The following is a 23,005-nucleotide window of genomic DNA, read 5'->3' as shown; positions in this document are numbered from 1 at the left end:
TTTAAAAAGTTTGCAGGACACTGGACTAGTGTTATATGTATGGGTTCTAGAATACTGGCAGTTACACACCTAATTGCCTATAGTTAGGTGTGCGCATTTACATCTGCTTTTGAGTTTCATGTTTTATTTAGACTTGATATACCGCACATCACAGACTAGCTATGCAGTTTATTTACAAGTAATTATAATTGATATTAAGAGTAGGAAGGTAAAGATAGAAGTACAGAAAGAGAAGGGAATTACAATAAATCAATAGGACAGAAGAGAACAGTATAGATGGACTTAGATTCACTAACCTGCCCAATCCTGTCTGCTGCGTGGACGATCCGAGGTAGGCCGACGGATTCACAAATGGGGGCAATGCAAATGAGGGCGATCGTAGGCACGCCCCCCCACCGATTACAGAGATCACTCTCCAGCGATCCTGACGCATGCGCAGACCATCCGTGTTTTTTTATTTTACTTTTTTACTCGCGAGCCCCTGGTTTTAACATGCGGGTTAAAACCACAGGCTCGTGCTGCAGGGAAGAGCAGAGAGCGGGGCAGAGAAGAGTCGGGGTGGCAAGCAAGAGTCAGGGCAGAGAGTGCAGAGCGGCAAGCAGAATCGTGGCAGAGAGCTTTTGCAGGAGAATTGCAGCAGGGAGCAGAGAGCTTTTGCAGGAGAATTGCAGCAGAGAAGAGAGTCATGGTAGAGAGCAGGAGATGTTTTACTCAGGGCAGAGAGCAGGGCTGGTGGAAGTTGGCTGGGATTTCAGGGCGGCAATGGTGCAGGAGAGTCGGCAGGGCTGTGTGCGACTGGTTTTCAGCAGTCGCTTGTTTTGGGATCGGTCAGCCCAGTCAGTGTTCCACTTTTTTTTTTTTTTTTTTGTGAATCACTGCCTGCCTACATTTATTCCCCCTCATTTGCATGCGCGGATCAGATCGGGTGCGGGAGGAAGGTTAGTAAATCAGATCAGGGTCGCAAAGTGGTTGGGACACGATCAGTGTCCTTAGTGAATCTAGCCCATAGTCTATAAGTTCTGAACATTCTATGCAGGCTGCAATCCTGTCTGTATCCTGATAGTGGGGAGGTCCTTACAAGGGTGAGGTTTTAATCAAAAGCTTATACAAATAAGGAAGTCTTCATAAACTTTTTGAATTGTTTGCCATCCTTAACTGCTCTACTAAGTTGTTCCACATTTGCACTCCAGCCACTGAAATAGCCTTAGCTCTAGTATCAGCATACTAGACAAACTGTACATCAATTCAAAAGGTTTTTGAAGACGGAATCTGTAGAAGCTGGGGTTTTTGTTTTTGTTTTTTTTAAATTCTTTATTCCTTTTTAATCATTCAACAAGTGTACAAGAAAAGTCATACAATCATACAAGGGGGGAATATTGATTTTTAAGTGATTACAGAATGATTTAATTTGTTTTAATATGAAGAATGTTGAAAGTTTTATGTTGGTTTTTATTATGTATGAATATTTCCTATGGTACCCGCTTAGGTTTTAAGCGGGCTATGTTTGTTTGTTTTTTTATCCCAGGACAAGGAGGCAGCATATTCTCACATGTGGGTGATGTCATCCATGAAGCTCCGATAGGACAGCTTTAAAATGCATTGCCACTTTAAAGTTTTTAGAAATTTTGCGACTGCCTGCACTGCACATGCACAAGTGCCTTCCTGGCCGACGTAGGCTCGCAGTACCTCAGTTCTTTGTTTACCACAGAGTGAAGAAGTCTAATTTTTTTTCTGATTCTGGTCAGTTGCCAATTGCCTTCCTCTTCTGTCTTTTTCTGCTATTTTTAAGTATTTTTTTTCTTCGAACTTCTTTAAATTTAAGTTCTTTTCTATATTAAAAAAAAATATATATATATATCTTTTATTTTCTGTCCATTTTTCCTCAGGCTATGCCTCAGATTTTTTCTCTTTTCGGCGATCATCTTTAATTAATCATTGAGTTTAATCTAGCCGAACAAGATTTCCCCATGTCAAAGCCTATGACAGGTTTTAAGAAGTGCTGCCGGTGTCAAAGACCTATTTCCATCACAGACCCTCATAGCTGGTGCATTCACTGTTTGGGACCTGATCACTGGATAAAGTCTTGCACCAGGTGTTCTACTTTTCAAAAGTGCTCTCTTAAGGCCCATCGAATTCAGCAAGAAAAGCTGTTTGGTTCGCTTATGGACAAGCTGTCTTTGGAGATGGTGCCAACAAGACCATCGACATCGGGACCTCTTTCAGCATCGGGAAAGTCAGCTTACACCTCATCTTCCTACATCACTGGTCTCTACAGCATCGAGTCTCTTGATGCAGACCTCTTAGCGACACCATCGATCCATGGACTTGCAGGTTGTGTCTCCATCTATGTGTATATCCTCTTTGAGGTCGCCCTCACCGAGGCAACCTGTGGCATCGATAGTACCGGCTGATATGCCTACAGTACTGGCGCCTGCTGTTCAACACATGTCGAAAGCTGCAAGATGATGTCATCGATCTGCAGACCTCCAATCCGTCTCTTGTGGGGTGCATTCTCTCCCAAGTCACCCACATCAAGGTAGTCAGGGACACCATCGGTACCGGCTGATACATCATTGGTACTGGTGCAATCCTATATGCCTTCAATATTGGCGCCTGCTGATCAACACAATTTGTCTCTCCATCTAGGTGTGCATCCTCTTTGAGGTCACCCTCACCAAGGCAACCTGCAGCGCCGATAGTACCTGCTGATATGTCTACAGTACTGGCATCTGCTGTTCAACACACGTTGCAGGCCTTGACAGCATCGAGTCTCTCAATGCAGGCAGCAAGACGATGTCATCGATCTGCAGACCTCCAACCTGTCTCTCACTTGCGGAGTGCATCCTCTCCCAAGTCGCTCACATCAAGGTAGTCTATGGCACCATCAGTACCGGCTGGTACATCATCGGTACTGGTGCAATCCTTTTGAGGGAAGCTCAATGATTTCTTCCGCAGGGAGATTGCCAATGTGCTTAAGTCACACTTCATGCCTCTCCTTCAGTCTCCTTCAGTCCTCTCCCTCGGAACCGGCTCAGCTCAAATCGACACTTCTTTGGAGCCTCACGGTACCTCTGTGATTGATCTATCGAAGCACTAGGCTTCTTCTATGGGATCCCCTGCTAGAGGATGTCGTACTAGTTCTCCACATTGAGTTCATACTTCAAAAAATGTCCTCTTCTTTAGTGCAGTATTCTAGGTCTCAGCATCAGAGTTCTTCATCACAAATACCTCCTCTTCTGAAATGACAGCCTGCTTCCCCTCTTCACCTTCATTGGATCGGTACAAGAAGCGTTGCAAGCCTTCTCATAGACATTCTTTTCCAGAAATATTGTCTGATTCAAGATCTGATGTAGGCTGTGGTTTCTCTTTTTCAGAACCTGAGCTTTTGAGACATTTTTCCCCAATAGACGGTCTTCGCCTGAAGATTTTGCCTTTTCCACATACATTAAAAGGTCTGGGCTTGGTGCGTTTCGCCGTAGCAGCTTCACAAAGCCTGTAATACAAATTTTCCAAGCTCTGCAGTTTGAAGAATGGGTAAGGAGAGTTAGACCACTTTTTTGAGCTTGGGCAATTTGTAATACGGGCTTTGTGAAGCAGCTACAGCAAAATTTGTCAAGCCCAGACCTTTATTAATAGCGACCCAACAGCAGTATAATTTCAGATAAGTGATTTTTGAACTTTTTATGTGCAACTTATAAAACAATACATGTGCGATGATTAAAGAGTGAAGTTACAGCCTGTCCTCTTAAAGTCAATCAATTTGTACCTTTGTTTAATCTTTGTAAACCGCATAGAACTTCATGGTATTGCGGTATATAAGCTGTTTTTATTATTATTATTTAAATGTCCAGCATGTCCAGCGTCTGGTCTGAAAAATCACAATTCAACTCTGAGCACTGTTTTGGTAAATAGCTAAACGTTTGAATAATTTATGGTAACTTTAACAGGCCACTTCTTTATATATGTTCTAATACAGATAGCAACCAACAACCCAGATCTAATCAAGCCCATATCACCCCTCTCCCTTTTCCTCCTTCCAATAACAGAACAGTCCTCTACTGGTATTAAACGTTTCTTTTCAAATGAACACGATATAACCAGACATACAAGAAACGTCATAAATTCTACCAAAAATGAGCAGGTAAGAAAACCAACAGATGTGTCAAATCAACCTAACAGCTGTAGTAGGAAAGCACAATACCAATAGTAGAGAGTGTTAATAATCCCTTGTCAGGATCAACAGAAAAACCAACAAAGAACCACCAGAGCAATAACCTCCCCTCCCCCCCCTTCTCCTGGTTCTGTGAAGGGAAAGTAAGAAAGAAATGCTGAGTTAGAAAGATAAAACTGAGAAATCTAAGCCAACCTCAGTGTTGGAATGCTGAATCCCCCAGGTGGTTTAAGAAATTACTGCGAAATTGGAGAGGTAAAAGATTGTATGTAAGGACCCCAGATAGAAGTTCTTTGTTCTTTTAAAGATCAGCATCAGATCTCTTATTTCCAAGATCAATAATTCATAGATACAATTGTGCCAATGCCAGAAAGAGGGTGCAACGTCTTGAGTCCAATGTTGCAGGATACACTTCTTTCCCACTATACAAGTTTTTATTACCCAAAGTCTAGGTCCCTTGCCCTGAACCCCCAACAAGGAAGCCTGTCCCAGGAGAACACCAACCAAATGAAAATTAATAGTTTGCTGGAGGATGCATCCTAAATACTGAAGGAGAGCTCTCCAGTATTGAACTATGTGGGGGCAGGTCCATAAACTATGTATAAACATGTTTGAATCTCTGACACTCCCTGCAAAGATCAGAAGAGATACCACCCATCAAAAAAAGACGATGCTGCGACACATATGTTCAACATAGGATTCCCATAATTCTGCAGAAAGTACCCAAGTGAGAATGAAACATATTAACTTTAAAAAAATCAGCCAAGGAAACCTCTGTGTCCAAATCCCTACCCCATTTCTCGAGTATGTGGGCAACAATTTTGGAAGGTAAGTTCTGTATCAATTTTTTATGGAAATATGAGACCAATAAAGTATCCTCAGTAGCAGGGACAAATAAATCTTCAAAAAGGTCATCAACCTCCAAAGACAGAGACTTCTCAGGTAAAGACTTCACATAGTGACAAAGCTGACTATAGGTGAAGACCTCAGTCCAAGGAACTTCTGGGCCTCCAAATGAATTCAAAGGATGGAGCTTTGTGTCCTCTGGCCAAAACCTAAAGATTCCCATTTACTAATAACCAAACTTTCCATCCCTGGTAAAATAATCTCCATTTCCCCGCAAAGGTAATAAGCAACTACTACAAGTATTAAAGTGTCCCCACTTAGCCAAATCTTTCTATAAGCACCTTGCCGCCTGAAACAGTACAGAAGAAAGAACATGTGCCTGAAGAACTTCCAGTCTGGCATGAAGGACATAGAAAGGATGAAAAGGGGCACACCAGGATCGCTCCATTGCTAAATGAGTAAAATGATCCGATAAGTTAAACCAATCACCCAAGTGTCATAAGAGACATGCCATATTTATATAGCCTCAAGTCTGGGATCCTCAAGTTTCCCCTTCGCCAATTGCCCAGTAAAATGTGAAAATTCACTTTAGCCTTCTTCACTCCCCAGCAAAACCATGCCAACATACAATGGAAAGTTTTAATATCCACAGCTCACAGATACGAGAGAGTTTGTAAGCAGTACAGCCATTTTGAGAAAATTACCATGGTATTATAATAATAACAGTTTATATACCGCTGGACCATGAAGTTCTATGCGGTTTACAATGATTAAAAGGTATTACAGATTGAGTGGAATAAACAAAGTTCAGAGTTAGTGAATAACAGTTTGAAGATCATTTGTTGAGGACTAAGATTGTATAGGTCAGTTATCTAAGTATTTCAGGAACAGATGTGTTTTTAGGCGTTTCCTGAATTCCCTATAAGTAGTAGGCATGAGCAGTTGTTCCAGGTCTTTACCCCATAATGCTGCTTGATGTGAGAAAAGAGGCTGATGCGTCCCATAAGAGATAAAGGAAGTGTCTTCCACTGTTGAAAGCAAGATCTGGTGGTAGCAAGCAAATGAGAGATATTAATAATAATAATAATAATAACTTTATTCTTGTATACCGCATTACCATGGAAGTTCTATGCGGTTAATAGATGAAGAGACTGTACATTTACAGCGAAGTTATAATTTCGTTAATGTTACATTTACAATTTTAGACGATACATATTCGGTCAAATTACCTTTACATTCTAGACAATAAATATACGGTGAAGTTATTTTGGCAGCTAGGTTATATGTTCAGAGTAGTTACATTTGCTATGAGCTCGATACAGTGGCGTTATAGATGGCGGTGTTACATGAGGCGGTAAGGGTCTAGGGTAAGGGTCTAGGGGGGAGAGGTAGCTGTATCGATCCCTAGATGTACCCCAAATATTTAAATGAGTCCAGGGCTCTGCACAAAGGACAATTGGTTTTGGGAATATTGTTCTTTTGCACATGAGATTTGTATCTGTTTTTGGTGCTTTATTGAAAATAATACAAATGATTTAAACATAAATTGTTTATACTTTTCTGGATAAAAAGCCATAATCTGTATATCCTGTAGTTTCCAGATTCATGAAAGGCCTTTATCATACCAAACCACCAATCAAACCTCCTCCAGTGGCTTAAGATTTAATCCTTTCCACTCTGATGAAGCCTCCCTTTGAACCACTTGCATCTTCATCTCTTAAACATCACACTTGGAAAGTAGTATTTCTCATATCTTTCACAGCTGCACGTCGAGTCAGTGAACTCCAAGCACTTGTGTCAGGTCCGCCTTATACTATTGTACCATGCTGGGGTGGTTCTTCACACTCATCTCAAGTTCCTCCTGAAGGTCATCTTGGAATTTCAACCTTCCTGTCTTCTTTCCAAGACCACAATCTTACCCTGGTGAAGCTGCACTCCACACTTTGGACTGTAAACGTGCTCTAGCTTATTACAAGGATTGTACCAAATCTCACAGAACTTCTACTTAGCTGTTCTGTCTTTCAATCCAAACAGACTTGGAGCTCTTGTTACCAAGAGAACCATCTCCACATGCTTGGGCTTTAAGACCGTGTCACTGCACATAAAGTTTGAACAATAGCGACTTTAGTAGTTCATCTATGTTCTACTCCCATTGAGAACATCTGTAAAGCAGCCACTTGGTCCTCAATTCATACATTCACATTCCACTATTGTTTGGAGAATCATTCTAGACGGGATAATTGGTTTGGCCAAGCAGTTCTGCAAAATTTATTGTCTGCTTAATGCCAACTTCCTTCCAATCCTTTTGGTTTCACCAGGCTCATGGTAGTTGTCAATAACCCTCTTCTCAGAGGCATGATCCTGGCAGCTAGGGAGTCTCACATGTGGGAAAATTCTGCTTGCTTGTTCTTGGATAAAGCATAGTTATTCACCTTTAGCAGGTGTTATCCGAGGACAACAGGCAGATATTCTCACAACCCTTCCTCCTCCCCTAGTTGGCTTCTTAGCTTTGTTACTGAACTGATGGTTCTGTGAGTCGTCGGATGGGAAGGTACCAGGATGCACGTGGTTCGGACGTTCTTAAAGATTTAAAGTGACAGGGCACTTTTGACTGTCCATGTTGGGTTCCGTGGATGATGACGCCCACATGTGAGAATACCTGCTGCCTTGGATAACACCTCCTATAGGTAAGTAATTGTGCTAAATGCACACTTTTGCATTTACATGCTAAGTGGGTTACATACTAAAATTCTAGTATACCACTTAATGCTCAATTAGCACTTACACATGTAATTATAGCAGTCTCATGAATCGGTGCCAGAATTCTAAACTTAAACAAGTAATTGGCACCTAACATTAGACAACCTCTTATAGATTGAAGGGATAAGTGTCTGAAATCCTGATAAAGGGCTAGATTCACTAAGCCCACTGATCAAGTCCCAACCACTTAGTGACCCCATTGCGACCCGTACCCGATTCACTAACCTTTCTCCCGATTTGCCGCACATGCAAATGAGGGGAAGGGCATCCAAATGTAGGAAGGCAGCAATTCACTAAAAAAAATCAGGAACACTGGCCGATCAAGAAAGAAGCAACTGCTGGGGACCAGTCGCTCACATCCCTGCTGACTCTCCTGCTCCAGTTTATCTCGAATCAGCTGAGGCACATCTGCTCTCACATCAGCTGCCGCCCAGACTTGTGCTTGTGCTGGTTTTTTGTTTTGCTTTTCAGTTCTTTTATTTAAGTTTCATTTTTGGACAGTGCTGGCAGAAAGCCTCTTTTAAGCTGTAGCAACTCCTGTGTGGGGGATTTTTGTGTACCCTGGTCTGGCAGTAGAGGAGGTAGCCAGAACAGCACTGCTGATAGCTCACGGCCAGACTCTCCTGTTCTTGCCGCCCCGACTTCAGTGCGAGCCCGTCGTTTTAACACATGGGTTAAAAGCGGGGCTGCACTATGGCCTGTTCTGTTCTATTTCAGAACACACCGCAGTGCAGCCCCACTTTAAACCCGCAGGTTAAAACCACAGGCTCACACTGAAGTTGGGGCAGCAATTGCAGGAGAGTCGGGGTAAATTTCTAGGCCCGGGTGAGGCATGGTCCTCTTCACAACTGTCGCTCCTCTTTTCGTTGGCTGCTATGGGGCACATGCTTCCATGCTGGGGGAGGAGGTGCTGGGCCGAACGGCGGGAAACACAACCTGGGGAAAGTTCCACGGCCTCCAAGACTCAAGGAGGGATAGGATGAGCTCGCACTGTCTCGCCCAGGAACAGTGGCATCAAAGCAAAAAAAAAAAAAAAAAGCACAAAAATAGAAGTTAAAAAAGAAAAGTTACTACGAAAGGCAAACGCATGAACAGACCATCTACAAGCAAAGAAGATGGTCTGCACATGCGTCAGGATTACTCTTCAGTGATCCATGTCGTCGGTGATTGCCCCCATTTGAATATGGACCCGTAGTGAATTGGTTGGCCTGCCACGGATTGCACATGGATCAGATGCAATCGGGCAGGTTAGTGAATCTAGCCCCAATGTGCTTATGACATTATTCCCTGATTGGAAGCAAGAGGAGTGAGTGTTTTCTTGTTATGTGTTTTTCTCCCTCCTTAGGCAGAATGTCGAAATTACATCCTACACCTTCACAAGTTAAACAGCACCAGGTTTCATGTGTGTGGAACAAATGCATTTTACCCAACTTGTGACTATCTGGTAAGTTTGATAGTACATTAAAAAAAATGTCTCTGAAGTTACTGTATCCTGTGGAGTGAGAAGGATATCAGGTGCTGAGTGCCCCAAAACTGTAGCAACTCCTAACCCTTTCTGTAGAAGAAATTTAAGTTGTGAGGACCAAAAGTCCTGATTGAGAATCAGGGATATACGGAATGAACTCATTGTCGTGTACTCTAGTCATTGTCCTGTAGGCAAGAGTTCATGGCCTCATTAGCACAAAATCCTGACTCCTTCAGCTGCCATGCAGAGAAATCAAGGATGAAATATGACCTTGGGTTCTGAACTATCGTAGTGAAAATCCTCCCAGAAAGTGGCTGTATCAGTGAGGATGAATCATTCTCATAGCGCCACTGTCTACTAGTCTCCAGTCCAATAACCTTCATTATTAATAAGACCTGTCAGGCACCTTTGATGGTACTATGGTAAATTAAAGAAATGGAGAAAGAAGAATTAGCTTTGTTTACCTCATGAGTTGCTTTCAACCACTTACCTACAGCTTTTTCTCTCCTTCCACCATCATAACATTTCCCTGCCCCCAGGACCCCCAGACAGGATCTGCTCCTTCAGTTTAGACCCAAGGCTTTCTGAGTGCTTGTTATAACTTTGTTTCTGTAGCATGCTGGGATCAGTCACTGATGAAATAGTCTCCTGATTGCTGCTTGAAGTGAAGATGTCTTGCTTAACTCCTGGGCCCTAACAGTTATTAACAGTTCTTTTGGGGGCTCGAAATAGTTGTAGTAGCAGCAAAGACTAGCATGGGCTCACAGCAGCCTACTATGACTCTACAAGATCACTGGGACTACTGCAGACATACCTCACGGTGTGACCCTAGATATAGTGTTTCAGGAGATGCATTCAGGAAATGTTACCATAAATAACAAACTGAATTTTCTACTAGCAGAAGTGAGCTAGGCTGTAGGAGGCAGTGGGCTGCTCAGCAATGAAGAACATCAGGTTTCACAAATGGAGGACAGTTTCAGTGAGGTCTGGAAACAATTCGCTGGCACCCTGAATGCCCTGCAGAGCACTGGCAAAACTTGAGGATTTAGAAGACTGTTTACTCCCAAATAACATTTGTCTGATTGGTATTTCACAGGGGGAGGAACATGGGAACGTGGAGGTGTTTATAGAGCAGATTCTTCAATAAATCTTTGCTGATTCCCCCCCCCATTCTTGGCAGACTTAGTGGTTGAGTGTGCCCACTTAACTACCACCATAGAGAATGATCCTTGCAGAGGATACACAAAAATCAGGTGCTATGCTGCAAGAATACTAAAGTTATGTTCTTTATCCCAGGACAAGTAGGCAGCATATTCTCACACATGGATGACGTCACCAACAGAGCCCCGACATGGACACTTGAAAAGTGAATCGCAACTTTAAGTTTTAGAAAGTTTGTGATCACCGCACATGTGCGAGTGCCTTCCTGCCCGAGGTAGACATGCGGTCCCTCAGTTTCTTAGTTTCCGCGGAACTAAGAAGACGCATTTCAACGGCCGTTGAAAACTTTTTTGCCTTCTGGCTCTCGCGTCAGTGACTTTTAGTCATTTTCGTGTTCATTCTTTCTTATTTTGTTTTAGTTTACCTTTGGTAAAAAAAAACAACCTTTCTTTTTTTTCTCTCTCAGGGTTTGGCCCGGCGGGGCCTGTTGTTATCACTTTGGCCTCCGACTTCGATTTTGCCAAGGTGGTCTTCCCGTCGATGTCATGCCCGCAGACGGGATTTAAGAAGTGCAGTCGCTATGCTAGACCCATCTTTGTGACTGACCCACATCGCTGATGTCTCCAGTGTTTGGGACAGGAGTACCGCCCAGAAACCTGTACCCGGTGTTCTTCTCTTAAGAAGAGGACTTTGAAAATCGCCTTCTTCAATAAAAACTTCTGTTCAGTGTCGCTATGGAAGGGGAGCTGACATCATTACCGATGGCGCCGATCAAGACGACACCGGCAGAAACATCTCCAGTGTCGCAACCTCCTGTGGGTAAGCTGGCTAAGAAGCCTTCCCCTACCCTATCTGGGACTCAGGTCAAAATGGCATTGAGTCGAATCATGTTGACCTTGAAAAAGTCCCATAAGCACCCGGTCCTGACATTGGTGAGTGCCGCGACATTGGCTTCTCACTGGACCAGAGTGCTACACCAGAGATACCGGTGAAAAGCGAGCGGTACCGGTGCTCTCCCTTAAGCAAAAAATTGATAAATTGCTTAGGGAGGAATTGGGTGAGCATTTCCAAATGCTGGTGCTGTCTAAACTTATGGCCGCATCAGTTCAGACTGTACAGGCCAAGTCGACATTGGCTCTCTAGGCAGTTCATTCTGAGCAGATAGCGACGCCGACCGCACCTCTAATGGATGCTCCACTGGTGCGGAGACCACCCACTCCACAGTACCAGTCGTCCTTGACACAGACATCCAGGGAGACGACACTGGTGTGGTCCCAAAAGGCCACTAGTAAGACCAAGCATCTGGAGCCTTTGGATTAGGGTCTTCGACACCATCCCCTTTCCATTCATGACTCTGATTTGTTTGGGGACTCAGAACAGGAGCAACTCTCTTCTGAGGGTGAGGATTCTTCAGCTTCAGTCTCGCCTCAAAAATCTCCATGAGGTCCTACTTTGGAGTGGTCTTCTTTTTCCATATTTCTGCACCAAATGTCTGAAGAGCTTTCCATCCCTCTGGAAGTGGACTGTAAATATTCTAAGCAGTTCCTGGAGGCCTTAGATTATGACCAGCCACCTAAGGATCTGCTAAAATTTCCGCTACATGATATCTTGAGAGAGACTTTCTATAAGAATTTGGAAACGCCTCTCTCTGTTCCCATGGCTCCTAAAAAGTTGGACTCCCTATATAGAGTGGTTCCTCTCCTAGGCTTTGCAAAGCCTCAACTCCTTCATGAATCTTTAGTGGTGGAATCCACCTTAAAGAAATCTACAGGAGCTAGTGTCTATGCCTCTGTCCCTCCTGGCATAGACATGGACAAATTTGGCAAACGCCTCTATCAAAATTCCATGTTGGCCAACCGAGCTGGAAATTATAATTTTCATTTCTGATTTTATTTGAAACGTCTGATAAAAAAATTTTCAGCTTTTCAGAAGTTCATTCCATCTAGAGAATGACACGGTGACAAAATTCATCACCGTTCCCGTCCCCGCGGTTAACCGCGGGAAACCATCTTCATGTCATTCTTTAAAGAGAGAGGGAAGAATCAGAGTATGAATGGCCACAACCACTGACCTGCAAGCTTTGCTCTGAAGAAAGCTGGTGTAGAAGGACAGAGGATGAAATAAATGTAAGGATTGTTAGTGGCCCCACAATGTATGGTTGGTGGGATTACGTGAGAGGCGCCCTTACACACGCCAGGTCCCAGATTCAGTTCCCTCACAGAAGATTCACCAGGTGTAGAATTCAATAAGAAACGCAGCCAGAGGTGATTGTATAAAGAATATATTATAGAAATAGGCTTACAGAAAAGCAATATTTATAAGCATTACAATTAAGCATTACAATTAAGTAGAGAGCAAAGCAGTTTCCCTGCCTTACAGAGTTCAGAGGCAAAGAGACAGAGAGTTTGAAGTTCTAAGGAGAGCCAGAGAGAGAGAAAGGGGTATGGGGTGATGGTCTAAGTTTCGGGTTCCATAGATAAAGAGAAGGATAGACAGAGAGATAGACAGAGAAAGAGATCCATGTGTGTTGCAGAGAGGAGGCTTTTATAGCTTGGAAGCTGATTCTAAATATAGAATCTATTGAGCTTCAATAGAAGTTAAACTTCCCCCCTCCTTCGTAGACAGGAGAAAAATAGGCTGTAGTCATATATGTATTTCCAGTATGTCTCTGACAATAGTTTCTAATTAACTTTAGTTATCTGTGCACCTGGACCCATTGTCCTAAGCACCCTCTTAATCAGACATTAACACATTAACACCTTTTAGTTAATCATGATTTAATCAGGGCTACTTGAAACCGTCTTCCTGGATGCTTTCTGTGAATAAGCATTCAGGATCTATTTGCATCTACATTCCAGAGTGAGATTGATATAATTTCCCTTAGGCCTTCGCTGACATTAGTTATGCCAACTGAAAATGCTGAATGCTAGCAATAGCTATGCTGACAATAGACACTAAAAAATGACATGGGATTATTTCCCTTGGTTATCCGCGGAGACAGGAACGGTGATGAATTTTGTCACCGTGTCATTCTCTAATTCCATCACGCAAGTCTTCAGCTTTTTAACAACTTATTGCTTCTGCTTTCCAACTGCGGAAATATATGGTCCGCACCACGTATGACACCTTTGAACTCACTTTACGTGCAGTGGCTATGTCAGTAGCTATGAGGCGCTTGGCATGGCTTCGCGTTTCTGAGCTTGATGTTAATCATCAGGATCGGTTAGCCAATGCACCCTGCCTAGGGGATGAGCTCTTTGGTCCATCTATGGACATGACCACTCAGAAGCTATCTGCCCATGAGACCTGTTGGTCAAGCTGAAAAAGAAGCCTCCACCTCCTAGAGCTTTCCGACCGACTTCTTCGTATCAACGCAGGTATACTGCTAAACCTGCTCCTCCTACTCCTGCTCAACCTAGGAAACAGAAGCAATAACCATGTCAACAACCTAAACAGCAGCAGGCTCAGCAAAAACCTACACAGCCTTTTTGACGTGTTCCTCAGGAGCATAGCCACCATTCCTATTCTCCAACTTTTCCCACAGTCGATTGGAGGGCGACTTCAGCATTTCATCAGTCATTGGAAGCTCATCACCACAGATCTCTGGATTCTAGACATCATTTGACAGGGGTATGCTCTCCATTTTCATACTCTGCCTCCGGATCATCCTCCAAGAGAGAGTATTTCAGATCCTGCACAGTCCTCTCTTCTCCTTCAGGAGATTCAATCCCTCTTCCTCCTAAATGCCATTGAGGAGGTTCATCTCTCTCAACAACATCAGGGATTCTACTCCCGTTACTTCTTGATTCCCAAAAAGATGGGAGGACTGCGACCCATTCTGGATCTCAGAGATCTCAACAAATTTCTTGTCAAGGAGAAATTCTGAATGCTCTCTCTCGCTCTGCTTTATCCTCTGCTGGATCAGAATGATTGTCTATGCTCTCTGGATCTCAAGGAAGCCTATACTCGTATTCCAATTCTTCGAGCTTCCCAAGTGAATCACGTCACTATCATTACAAAGTTCTTCCCTTCGGCCTGCCATCTTCTCCCAGGGTCTTCACAAAGTGCCTGATTGTAGTGGACGCATCTCTTCAATCCGATGGTCTTCAAGTCTTTCCTTACCTGGATGACTGGTTGATCAAACCTTCTACGACCCATGACGTAGCTCTGGCAACATCTCAGACCATCGCCTTTCTTCAAGCTTTGGGATTCAAAGCCAATTTCCCCAAATCCAACCTCATTCCGTCTTAATGCATTCAATTCATTGGGGCTATTCTAGATACTGTTCTCATAAGAGCATTTCTCCCTTCAGATCGACTTCATGCTCTCTTCAGCCTCTGCCAACAGATGTTCTCTGTTCAAACCATATCTGCGAGACGCATGATGGTTCTCCTTGAACACATGGTTTCCACATTGTATGTGACACCACTAGCAAGGCTCCATCTTCACACTCCTCAGTGGACCCTAGCTTCCCAATGGTCTCAGTCGACAGATCGGCTATCACAGCATATCTCTGTCACATCATCTCTTCTGTAGTCGCTTCAATGGTGGATGACCTCCAATCTATCCAGAGGTCTCCTGTTCCACTTGCCTCCTCATCTTAAGGTGATCACGACAGACATATCTCCTTAAGCTTGGGGAGCACATATGGATGGCCTTCAAACTCAGAGTTATTGGTCCACCAGAGAGTGGAAGTTTCACATCAATTTCCTAGAACTCAGAGCGATGTATTATGCCCTCAAGGCTTTTCAACATCTTCTGTGCCCTCAAGTCCTCCTCCACACCTAACCAAGTAGCAATGTACTACATAGCAAGGAGGTACGGGCTCTCTTCTCCTATGCCAGGAAGCACAGAAAATCTGGCTTAGGGCAACAGCTCACAATCTTTTCTTAAAGGCTGTCTACATTCAAGGGGAGAAGAATTCCTTAGCAGACAACCTCAGCAGAATTCTTCAGCCTCACAAATGGACACTCAACTCTGCAGCTCTTCATCCAATCTTTGCTCAATGGGACACTCCACAAGTGGACTTATTTACAGCTCCCCTCAATCACAAGCTGCCCCAGTTCTGCTCCAGATTATATTCTCCTTATCAACTGGAAGCATATGCCTTTCTCCTGGACTGGACGAACATGTTTCTCTACGTGTTTTCGCTCACTCCTCTCATACTCAAAACTCTGTTCAAACTCAGATGAGAGTCAGCCACAATGATTCTCATTGCTCCTCGGTGGCCCAGGCAACATTAGTTCTCTCTTCTACTTCAACTCAACTCCAGGGAGCCAATTCCTCTGCAGATTTTTCCTACTCTGCTTACGCAGTATCAGGGATCTCTTCTACATCCCAACCTGCACTCATTACACCTGACAGCTTGGTTTCTCTCGGACTGAATTCATCTGACTTACATCTCTCAGCCTGTATGTAATATTATTGACACCTCCAGGAAACCGGCCACTCAACAATGTTATCAACAAAAGTGGACTCAGTTTTCTTCCTGGTGCCTTCTTCATCATCACGATCCTACTTCCTTGTCAGTGTTGGATTATCTTCTTCATCTGTCTGACTCTGGAACAAATCTACATCTATCAGAGTCCATCTCAGTGCTATTATGGCTTTTCACATGCAAGTAGAGGGAAAAACCTCTTACTGCTCATCTTTTGGTCTCCAGATTCATGAAAGGACTTTTCAATGTGAAACCACCTCTAAAACCTCCTCCTGTAGTCTGGGAACCTTAATGTAGTTCTTTCCAGGAAAGAGACTTGGGAGTTCTGATCGACATGTCGATCAATGTGCGGCAATGTGCGGTGGCAGCAAAAAGGGTGAAGAGAATGCTAGGAATGATTAAAAAGGGGATCACGAACAGATCAAAGAGGGTTATCATGCCGCTGTACCGGGCCATGGTGCGCCCTCACCTGGAATACTGCGTCCAGCACTGGTCGCCGTACATGAAGAAGGTCACAGTACTACTCGAAAGGGTCCAAGAAGAGCGACAAAAATGGTTAAGGGGCTGGAGGAGTTGCCATACAGTGAGAGATTGAAGAAACTGGGCCTCTTCTCCCTTGAAAAGAGGAGAATGAGAGGGGACTTGATCGAAATGTTCAAAATACTGAAGGGAATAGAACTGTCGTACAGCGAAAGATTAGAGAAACTGGGCCTCTTCTCCCTTGAACAGAGGAGCTTGAGAGGGGGCATGATCGAAACATTCAAGGTACTGAAGGGGATAGACTTAGTAGATAAAGACAGACTGTTCACCCTTTCCAAGGTAGGGAGAACGAGAGGGCACTCTCTAAAGTTGAAAGGGGATATATTCCGTACAAACATAAGGAAATTCTTCTTCACCCAGAGAGTTGTGGAAAACTGGAACTCTCTTCCAGAATCTGTTATAGGGGAAAACACACTTCAGGGTTTCAAAACAAAGTTGGACAAGTTCCTGCTAAACTGGAATGTACGCAGGTGAGGCTGGACTCATTTAGAGCACTGGTCTTTGACCTGAGGGCAGGATGGACCACTGATCTGACCCAGCAGTGGAAATTCTTATGTTCTTATGAAGCCACTATTTGAACTAATAGCGTCAGCTCATCTTAAGTTTCTTATCTGGAAAGTTGTTTTTCTTATCTTGCTCTCTTCTGCCAGGAGGGTCAGTGAGTTGCAGATCCACCCTTCACAGTTTTCCACCATGATAAAGTGGTTCTAAGCACAAATCCTAAGTTTCTACCAAAAGTGGTCATGGAGTTTCATCTCAATCAGTCGATTGTTCTCCCAGTTTTTTTCCCTAAGCCTCATTCTCATGCTGGAGAAATGGCGTTGCATACTTTAAACTGTAAATGTCCTTTGGACTATTACATCGACAGGAGAAAGCCACATAGAACATCTCCCCAACTTTTTATCTCATTTGATCCTAACAAGTTGGGGCATCCTGTTTCCAAGAGAACGATTTCCAACTGGGTAGCAGCCTGTATATCATTCTGCTATGCTCAGACTGGATTGCACCTGGAGAGTCATGTCACAGCTCACAAAGTCCAAGCTATGGCAGCTTCTGTAGCTTTCTTTAGATCTACTCCAATTGAGGAAATCTGTTAAGCTGCCACCTGGTCCTCAGTTCATACATTCACCTCACATTATTGTCTGGAGTCTTTCTCCAGACAAGATGGGCACTTTGACCAATCTGTATTATAAAATTTATTCTCCTAAAGGCCAACTCTCCCACCATCACATCCTAGTTAGCTTGGAGGTCACCCATCAGTGTGAATATGCTGCCTGCTTGTCCTGGGATAAAGCACAGTTACTTATTTTCTTAAAGGCCAACTCTCTCACCATCCCTTTCTAGTTAGCTTGGAGGTCACCCATGTGTGAGAATATGCTGCCTGCTTGTCCTGGGATAAAGCATAGTTACTTACCGTAACAGGTGTTATCCAGGGACAGCAGGCAGATATTCTCACAACCCACCCACCTCCCCTGGTTTGCTTCTTAGCTGGCTTATCTTAACTGAGGAACCGCGTGCCTACGTCGGGCGGGAAGGCACTTGCACATGTGCGGTATGGGCTGATCGCAAACTTTCTAAAACTTAAAGTTGTGATTCACTTTTCAAGTGTCCGTACCAGGGCTCCATCGGTGACGTCACCCATGTGTGAGAATATCTGCCTGTTGTCTCTGGATAACACCTGTTACAGTAAGTAACTGCTTTATCGATCCTTCAGACCGGCACAGAACTGATGGGTTATAATGCACCTCTACCAGCAGTTGGAGACTGAGTCTCTAACTTTTGACTGTAGTACAAGTGGGTTGTGCAGTCCCAAGTACAATCAGTCTGTTCTCAGTCTCCAGCAAGTAGAGGGGGTAAGCCTGTGCAGTCTTTCCCTGGTTTAGTGTAAGGCTGTTAGATTTTGCTTAGTGACCTTCTGGTCCCTGGTTGTGGTGCCGGATAGAGCTTGCGGAACCCTTTTGGGGGTCTGTCCGACCTCGGGGGTGCCACATACAACTGGTTGAGTCTCTCCCCCCATATTCCCCACCTCCCCCAAATTTTTACATTAGAGGTGCCTCAGCTGTAAGCCTTGCCACCAAATTTCAAACAAGGCATCTAGCTTTGAGAGCCAGTGGGGTCTGTTCTATTTAAATTAAAGTTATATTGAAAAAAAAAAAAATCTTGAGGCAGTGCCAGTCTGAAAGGGAAGCCTTCAATTAAGGTTAATTGATTGTTATTGCTAACTGGCACTTTATTTTCCCTTGTAGCGGTTTTCGCAATGAGTACTTTTCAGAAACTTAAAAAGTGCTCATTGTGTTTCAGGCTTGTGGTTGATATGGCCGGTGTGTGCATGAAGTACACTGGCCATCGCAAAAGGGAATCATCATTGGCTTTGGGTGCTGGTGAGCAGGGTTCCCTTTCATGCATGCACTGCTCATTGGCAGCAGGCAGTAGGGAAGCCCAGGCTTCCCCTACCGCCCACACAGGGATTTCACTAGCCACCGACGGTCAGGGAAATAAGGTTTCCTTTACCATCGATAGTGCTGGGGATTCCCTTAATCGCTACTGCTGGCTTGCCTGCTTTAGTGGCTGGGTCTGTTCAGTCCTCTTTGCCACTGCAGGCCTCGGGGGAGGTTTTGTTTGGCAGTTTTTTCACCGGTTTTGGCAAGAAGCTCCACCATTTTGCCTATGGCCTTAAGTGACCTTCCTCCTATCTTAGAGTCAGGAACAGGTTTTAAATGTGCATTCTGCTTCTGCAGCGAGTGCTTCTTTACCGCCAGGAAGGTTTACCCTTGATTTTGTTTTAGCCATTGTAGCCACTGAGGTTCCAAGGAACAGGTCCACAGCACCCATGGTGGCCACAGCAAAAACTGACCTAGGCACGCTTCTCAGTAAGGAGATAGCCCTGCAGGGTTTAAGGAAAAATAAAAGCAAAAACCACAAAAATGCTCACTTTCAGTAAGTTTCAAAAATAATTTTAATGTTCAGAATGTGCCAGAGCACCTTCATGCACTCCAGTAACGTAACACAAACAGAGACTCCAACACAAAAAACTGCCAAAGGAACTTAGCAAGAGGCAACAAAAAGGCAGTATAGTCAATAGGTTCTAAGAGTGGTATTGGGGCCGTGCTGAGTGAACTGGGTGAATACACCCTCTAAGTAAGCACAAGATATGAATACAACAGAATCAAGAATGATAATAATAATAAGTTCACTCAGCACGGCCCTAATACCACTCTTAGAACCTATTGACTATACTGCCTTTTTGTTGCCTCCAGTAACGTAAGACAAACATCAGGTAAAATTCTAGGTAGCTTTCAGGATTTCCCCAGCAGACAGAAAACCTGTGCTTTTTTTTAACAAACAGTTTTTTGTTTTTGTTTTTTTAAAGTTCTTTCCATCCAGCCTGCTTCCTGCAGGTTCCAGGTAAGTGCTTCATAAGCTTTAGCAGTCTAGGTACTTCAAAACCAACTTAAACACAGAAGCCTCCAGCTAAAGAAAAAAACAGTGCTGGGGCCGGGAGAATTGCCTTAGGTTTGCTTTAAGTTATAGCTCAATAAACAGCTTCCAAAATGCCCACCCTGATAGTGGAAAACTTCTCCCTCATTAAGGCAAGACCCAGCTTCTTAACCAGTTCTTACTGCAAGGTAAAAAAGCAACCCTTTCAGTCAGCAAATAGCAGTTCACAAATCATAAGGAAAAAACCCACATAGTTCTTTTCTTCAGGACACCGACTAATGCCCCACCCCATACAAAGCCCCAAATCAATTGGGGTTTTCAAACATAGGGAACTGGACCATGTTTCCACAAACAGTCCAGCTCAGGTAGCCCAAAAAGAAAGTGTATGGTGCAGTGATTAAAGCTACAGCCTCAGCACCCTGAGGTTGTGGGTTCAAATCCACACTGCTCCTTATGACCCTGGGCAAGTCACTTAATCCCCTCATTGCCCCAGATACATTAGATAGATTGTGAGCCCACCGGGACAGACAGGGAAAAATGCTTGAGTACCTGAATAAAATCATATAAAACCGTTCTGAGCTCCCCTGGGAGAACAGTATAGAAAAGTGAATAAATAAATAAAAAGAAGAACAGCAGCAAAATATGGATATTCCACAGAGTCCCACTCAGAAAACCACATACAGCAATGTTTTCAGTAGTGCTTTGTCACCACACTTGCGTCCATACTTTCCAGCTCTTGACACAGACCTGCAGAAATCAGTTCTTCCTCCACTTCCATTTGTTCCTCTGGGGAAGTTGCTGCCAAGTCCATAGAGGAGCCAATCCTCCTCTACCTCTATGGGGACTGGGCCATTACCCTGCTTGGAGCTGGAAACCTCTTCAGGGGAGAAAGGCTTGTTCCTCCTCCCTAACTTCTCTAAAAGCCTAGAGAAGTCTGCAGGCTTTTCATGTGAGGAGCCACGCCCTGCCCTAACTGAGCCTGCATTCACTTGGGGCTCTCTTGGGCTCCCCCAGTGGACACTAGAGAAATTACAGGAACATGGCGCAGCTGGGGGTCTCTGGTTTTTCAGGGGGGCTTTTGCCTTCCATGTCTACCCCTGTTTGACCCCCCTCAGTGATGGCTCCTTCCCAGTCCCCCCGCCTTTGTCCAAGTGGTCGTGGGTCTTGGGGGAGCGAATGAGGTGGACATGTTTTTCAGAGATGCTGACTGGTGAGGATGCGTTGGTGGTGCGCATTTTTCACCAGGAAGAGCTGCAGGAGCTTATTCTTCAGGTTTGGTCTTGTGTTCTTGTGGTGGCCCTTCAGGGGTCCTACCCATGATAGCTACTGTTTTGGTATGTCCCATCCATTTCTGTGCCGGTCTGGAGGGACTCTAAAGAATGAGAAATTAGGTTCTTAGCTGCTAATTTTCTTTCTTTTAGTCCCTCCAGACTGGCACAGACCCCACCCTGTGATTTTGTTCGGTGTTTTCACGATGAGTACGTGTTTATCTGCGGGAATTAGTTGTTTTGGTTGTTCGCGGAGTTTAAAGAGCAGCGGCATTTGGTTTGGCTGCTTTAGCTGGCGAACTGTGGGGCATTTCTGAAAGGCTCTTGTTCTAATCAGTATCCAACAGTGTTTTCCCTTTGTATTCTCCTTGTAAGTGGGGAGTTGAGATGTTATTGGTTTTCAGCCTTGTTTTCTGCTTGACTGTTCATTAAGACTAATTGTAATAGGGACTGCATAGCCCACTTGTACTGTAGCCCCCACTTGCACTGTAGCCAAAAGTTAGTGTCTCAGTCTCCACCTGCTGGCAGAGAAGCATAAACCATCTATTTCTGTGCCGGTCTGGAGGGACTAAAAAAAATAAAATTAGCTCCAGTTTGCTCCAGATTCTACTCTCCTCACTGTCTGGAGGCTGATGCATTTCTGTTGGATTGGACTTGCCTGTTTCTGTGTGCATACCATCCAACTCCTTTCATGTTGAAGATTCTTTTCAAACTCAAATGAGAGTCAGCCACCATAATTCTCATTGCTCTTCGGTGGCCCAGGCAACATTGGTTCTCCCTTCTACTTCAACTCAGCACCAGGGAGCCAATTCCTTTGCCAATCTTTCTAACTCTGCTTACTCAGAATCAAGGATATCTTCTACATCCCAACCTTCAATCGTTACACCTGACAGCTTGGTTTCTCTCAGGCTGAATCCATCTACTTTACATCTCTCTCAGCCTGTATGCAATATTATTAACGCCTCCAGGGAGCCCGCCACTCAACAATGTTATCAACAAAAGTGGACTAGGTTTTCTTTCTGGTGTCTCTTTCATCATCACGATCCAACTTCCTTGTCAGTAGAGTTGGTGTTGGATTATCTACTTTCTCTGTCTGACTCTGGACTCAAATCAACATCCATCAGAGTTCATCTCAGTGCTATTATGGCTTTTCACATGCCAGTTGAGGGAAAACCTCTTACTGCTCATCCTTTGGTCTCCAGATTCAAGAAAGGACTTTTTAATGTGAAACCACCTCTCAAACCTCCTCCTGTAGCTGGGACCTTAACGTAGCTCTTTCCAGGTTGATGAAGCCACTATTTGAACCAATGGCATCAGCTCATCTCAAGTTTCTCACCTGGAAAGTGATCTTTCTCTTTGCCCTTACCTCCGCAAGGAGGGTCAGTGATTTACAAGCCTTGGTGGCAGATCCACCTTTCACAGTTTTCCACCGTGACAAAGTGGTTCTGCGTACTCACCCAAAGTTTCTTCCGAAAGTTGTCACGGAGTTTCATCTCAATCGGTCGATTGTTTTGCCAATGTTTTTCACTAAGCCTCATTCTCATGAAGGAGAAACCGCATTGCACACTCTGAACTGTAAACGTGCTTTGGCCTTTTACATCGACAGGACAAAGCCTCATCGTACTTCTCCACAACTCTTCGTCTCATTTGATCCTGACAAGTTGGGACTTCCTGTTTCCAAACGAACAATTTCTAACTGGCTGGCTGCCTGTATATCGTTCTGCTATGCTCAGACTGGACTGCCACTGGAGAGTCGTGTCACAGCCCACAAAATCCAAGCTAAGGCAGTTTCTGTAGCTTTTCTTAGATCTACTCCTATTGAGGAAATTTGTAAAGCTGCTACCTGGTCCTCAGTTTATACATTCACTTCTCACTATTTTCTGGAGTCTTTCTCCAGACAGGTTGGGCACTTTGGCCAA

General features: G+C 44.1%; 1 protein-coding gene across 1 annotated transcript in view; it reads left to right on the top strand.

Annotated features, from left to right (window-relative positions):
• LOC117365506 (semaphorin-4E-like) overlaps positions 1–23,005 on the top strand; it is a 142,585-nt gene that overhangs the window by 73,775 nt on the left and 45,805 nt on the right. The window contains exon 4 of the mRNA XM_033955983.1: positions 9,123–9,221. Within this exon, the coding sequence (XP_033811874.1) occupies positions 9,123–9,221 (99 nt within the window). The remainder of the gene's footprint in view (positions 1–9,122; positions 9,222–23,005) is intronic.

This window comes from Geotrypetes seraphini, chromosome 8, assembly GCF_902459505.1.
Source record: "Geotrypetes seraphini chromosome 8, aGeoSer1.1, whole genome shotgun sequence".
Taxonomy (NCBI): Eukaryota; Metazoa; Chordata; class Amphibia; order Gymnophiona; family Dermophiidae; genus Geotrypetes; species Geotrypetes seraphini.
Note: the sequence above shows the minus strand (reverse complement) of the source record. Positions and strands in the feature narration are given on the sequence as shown.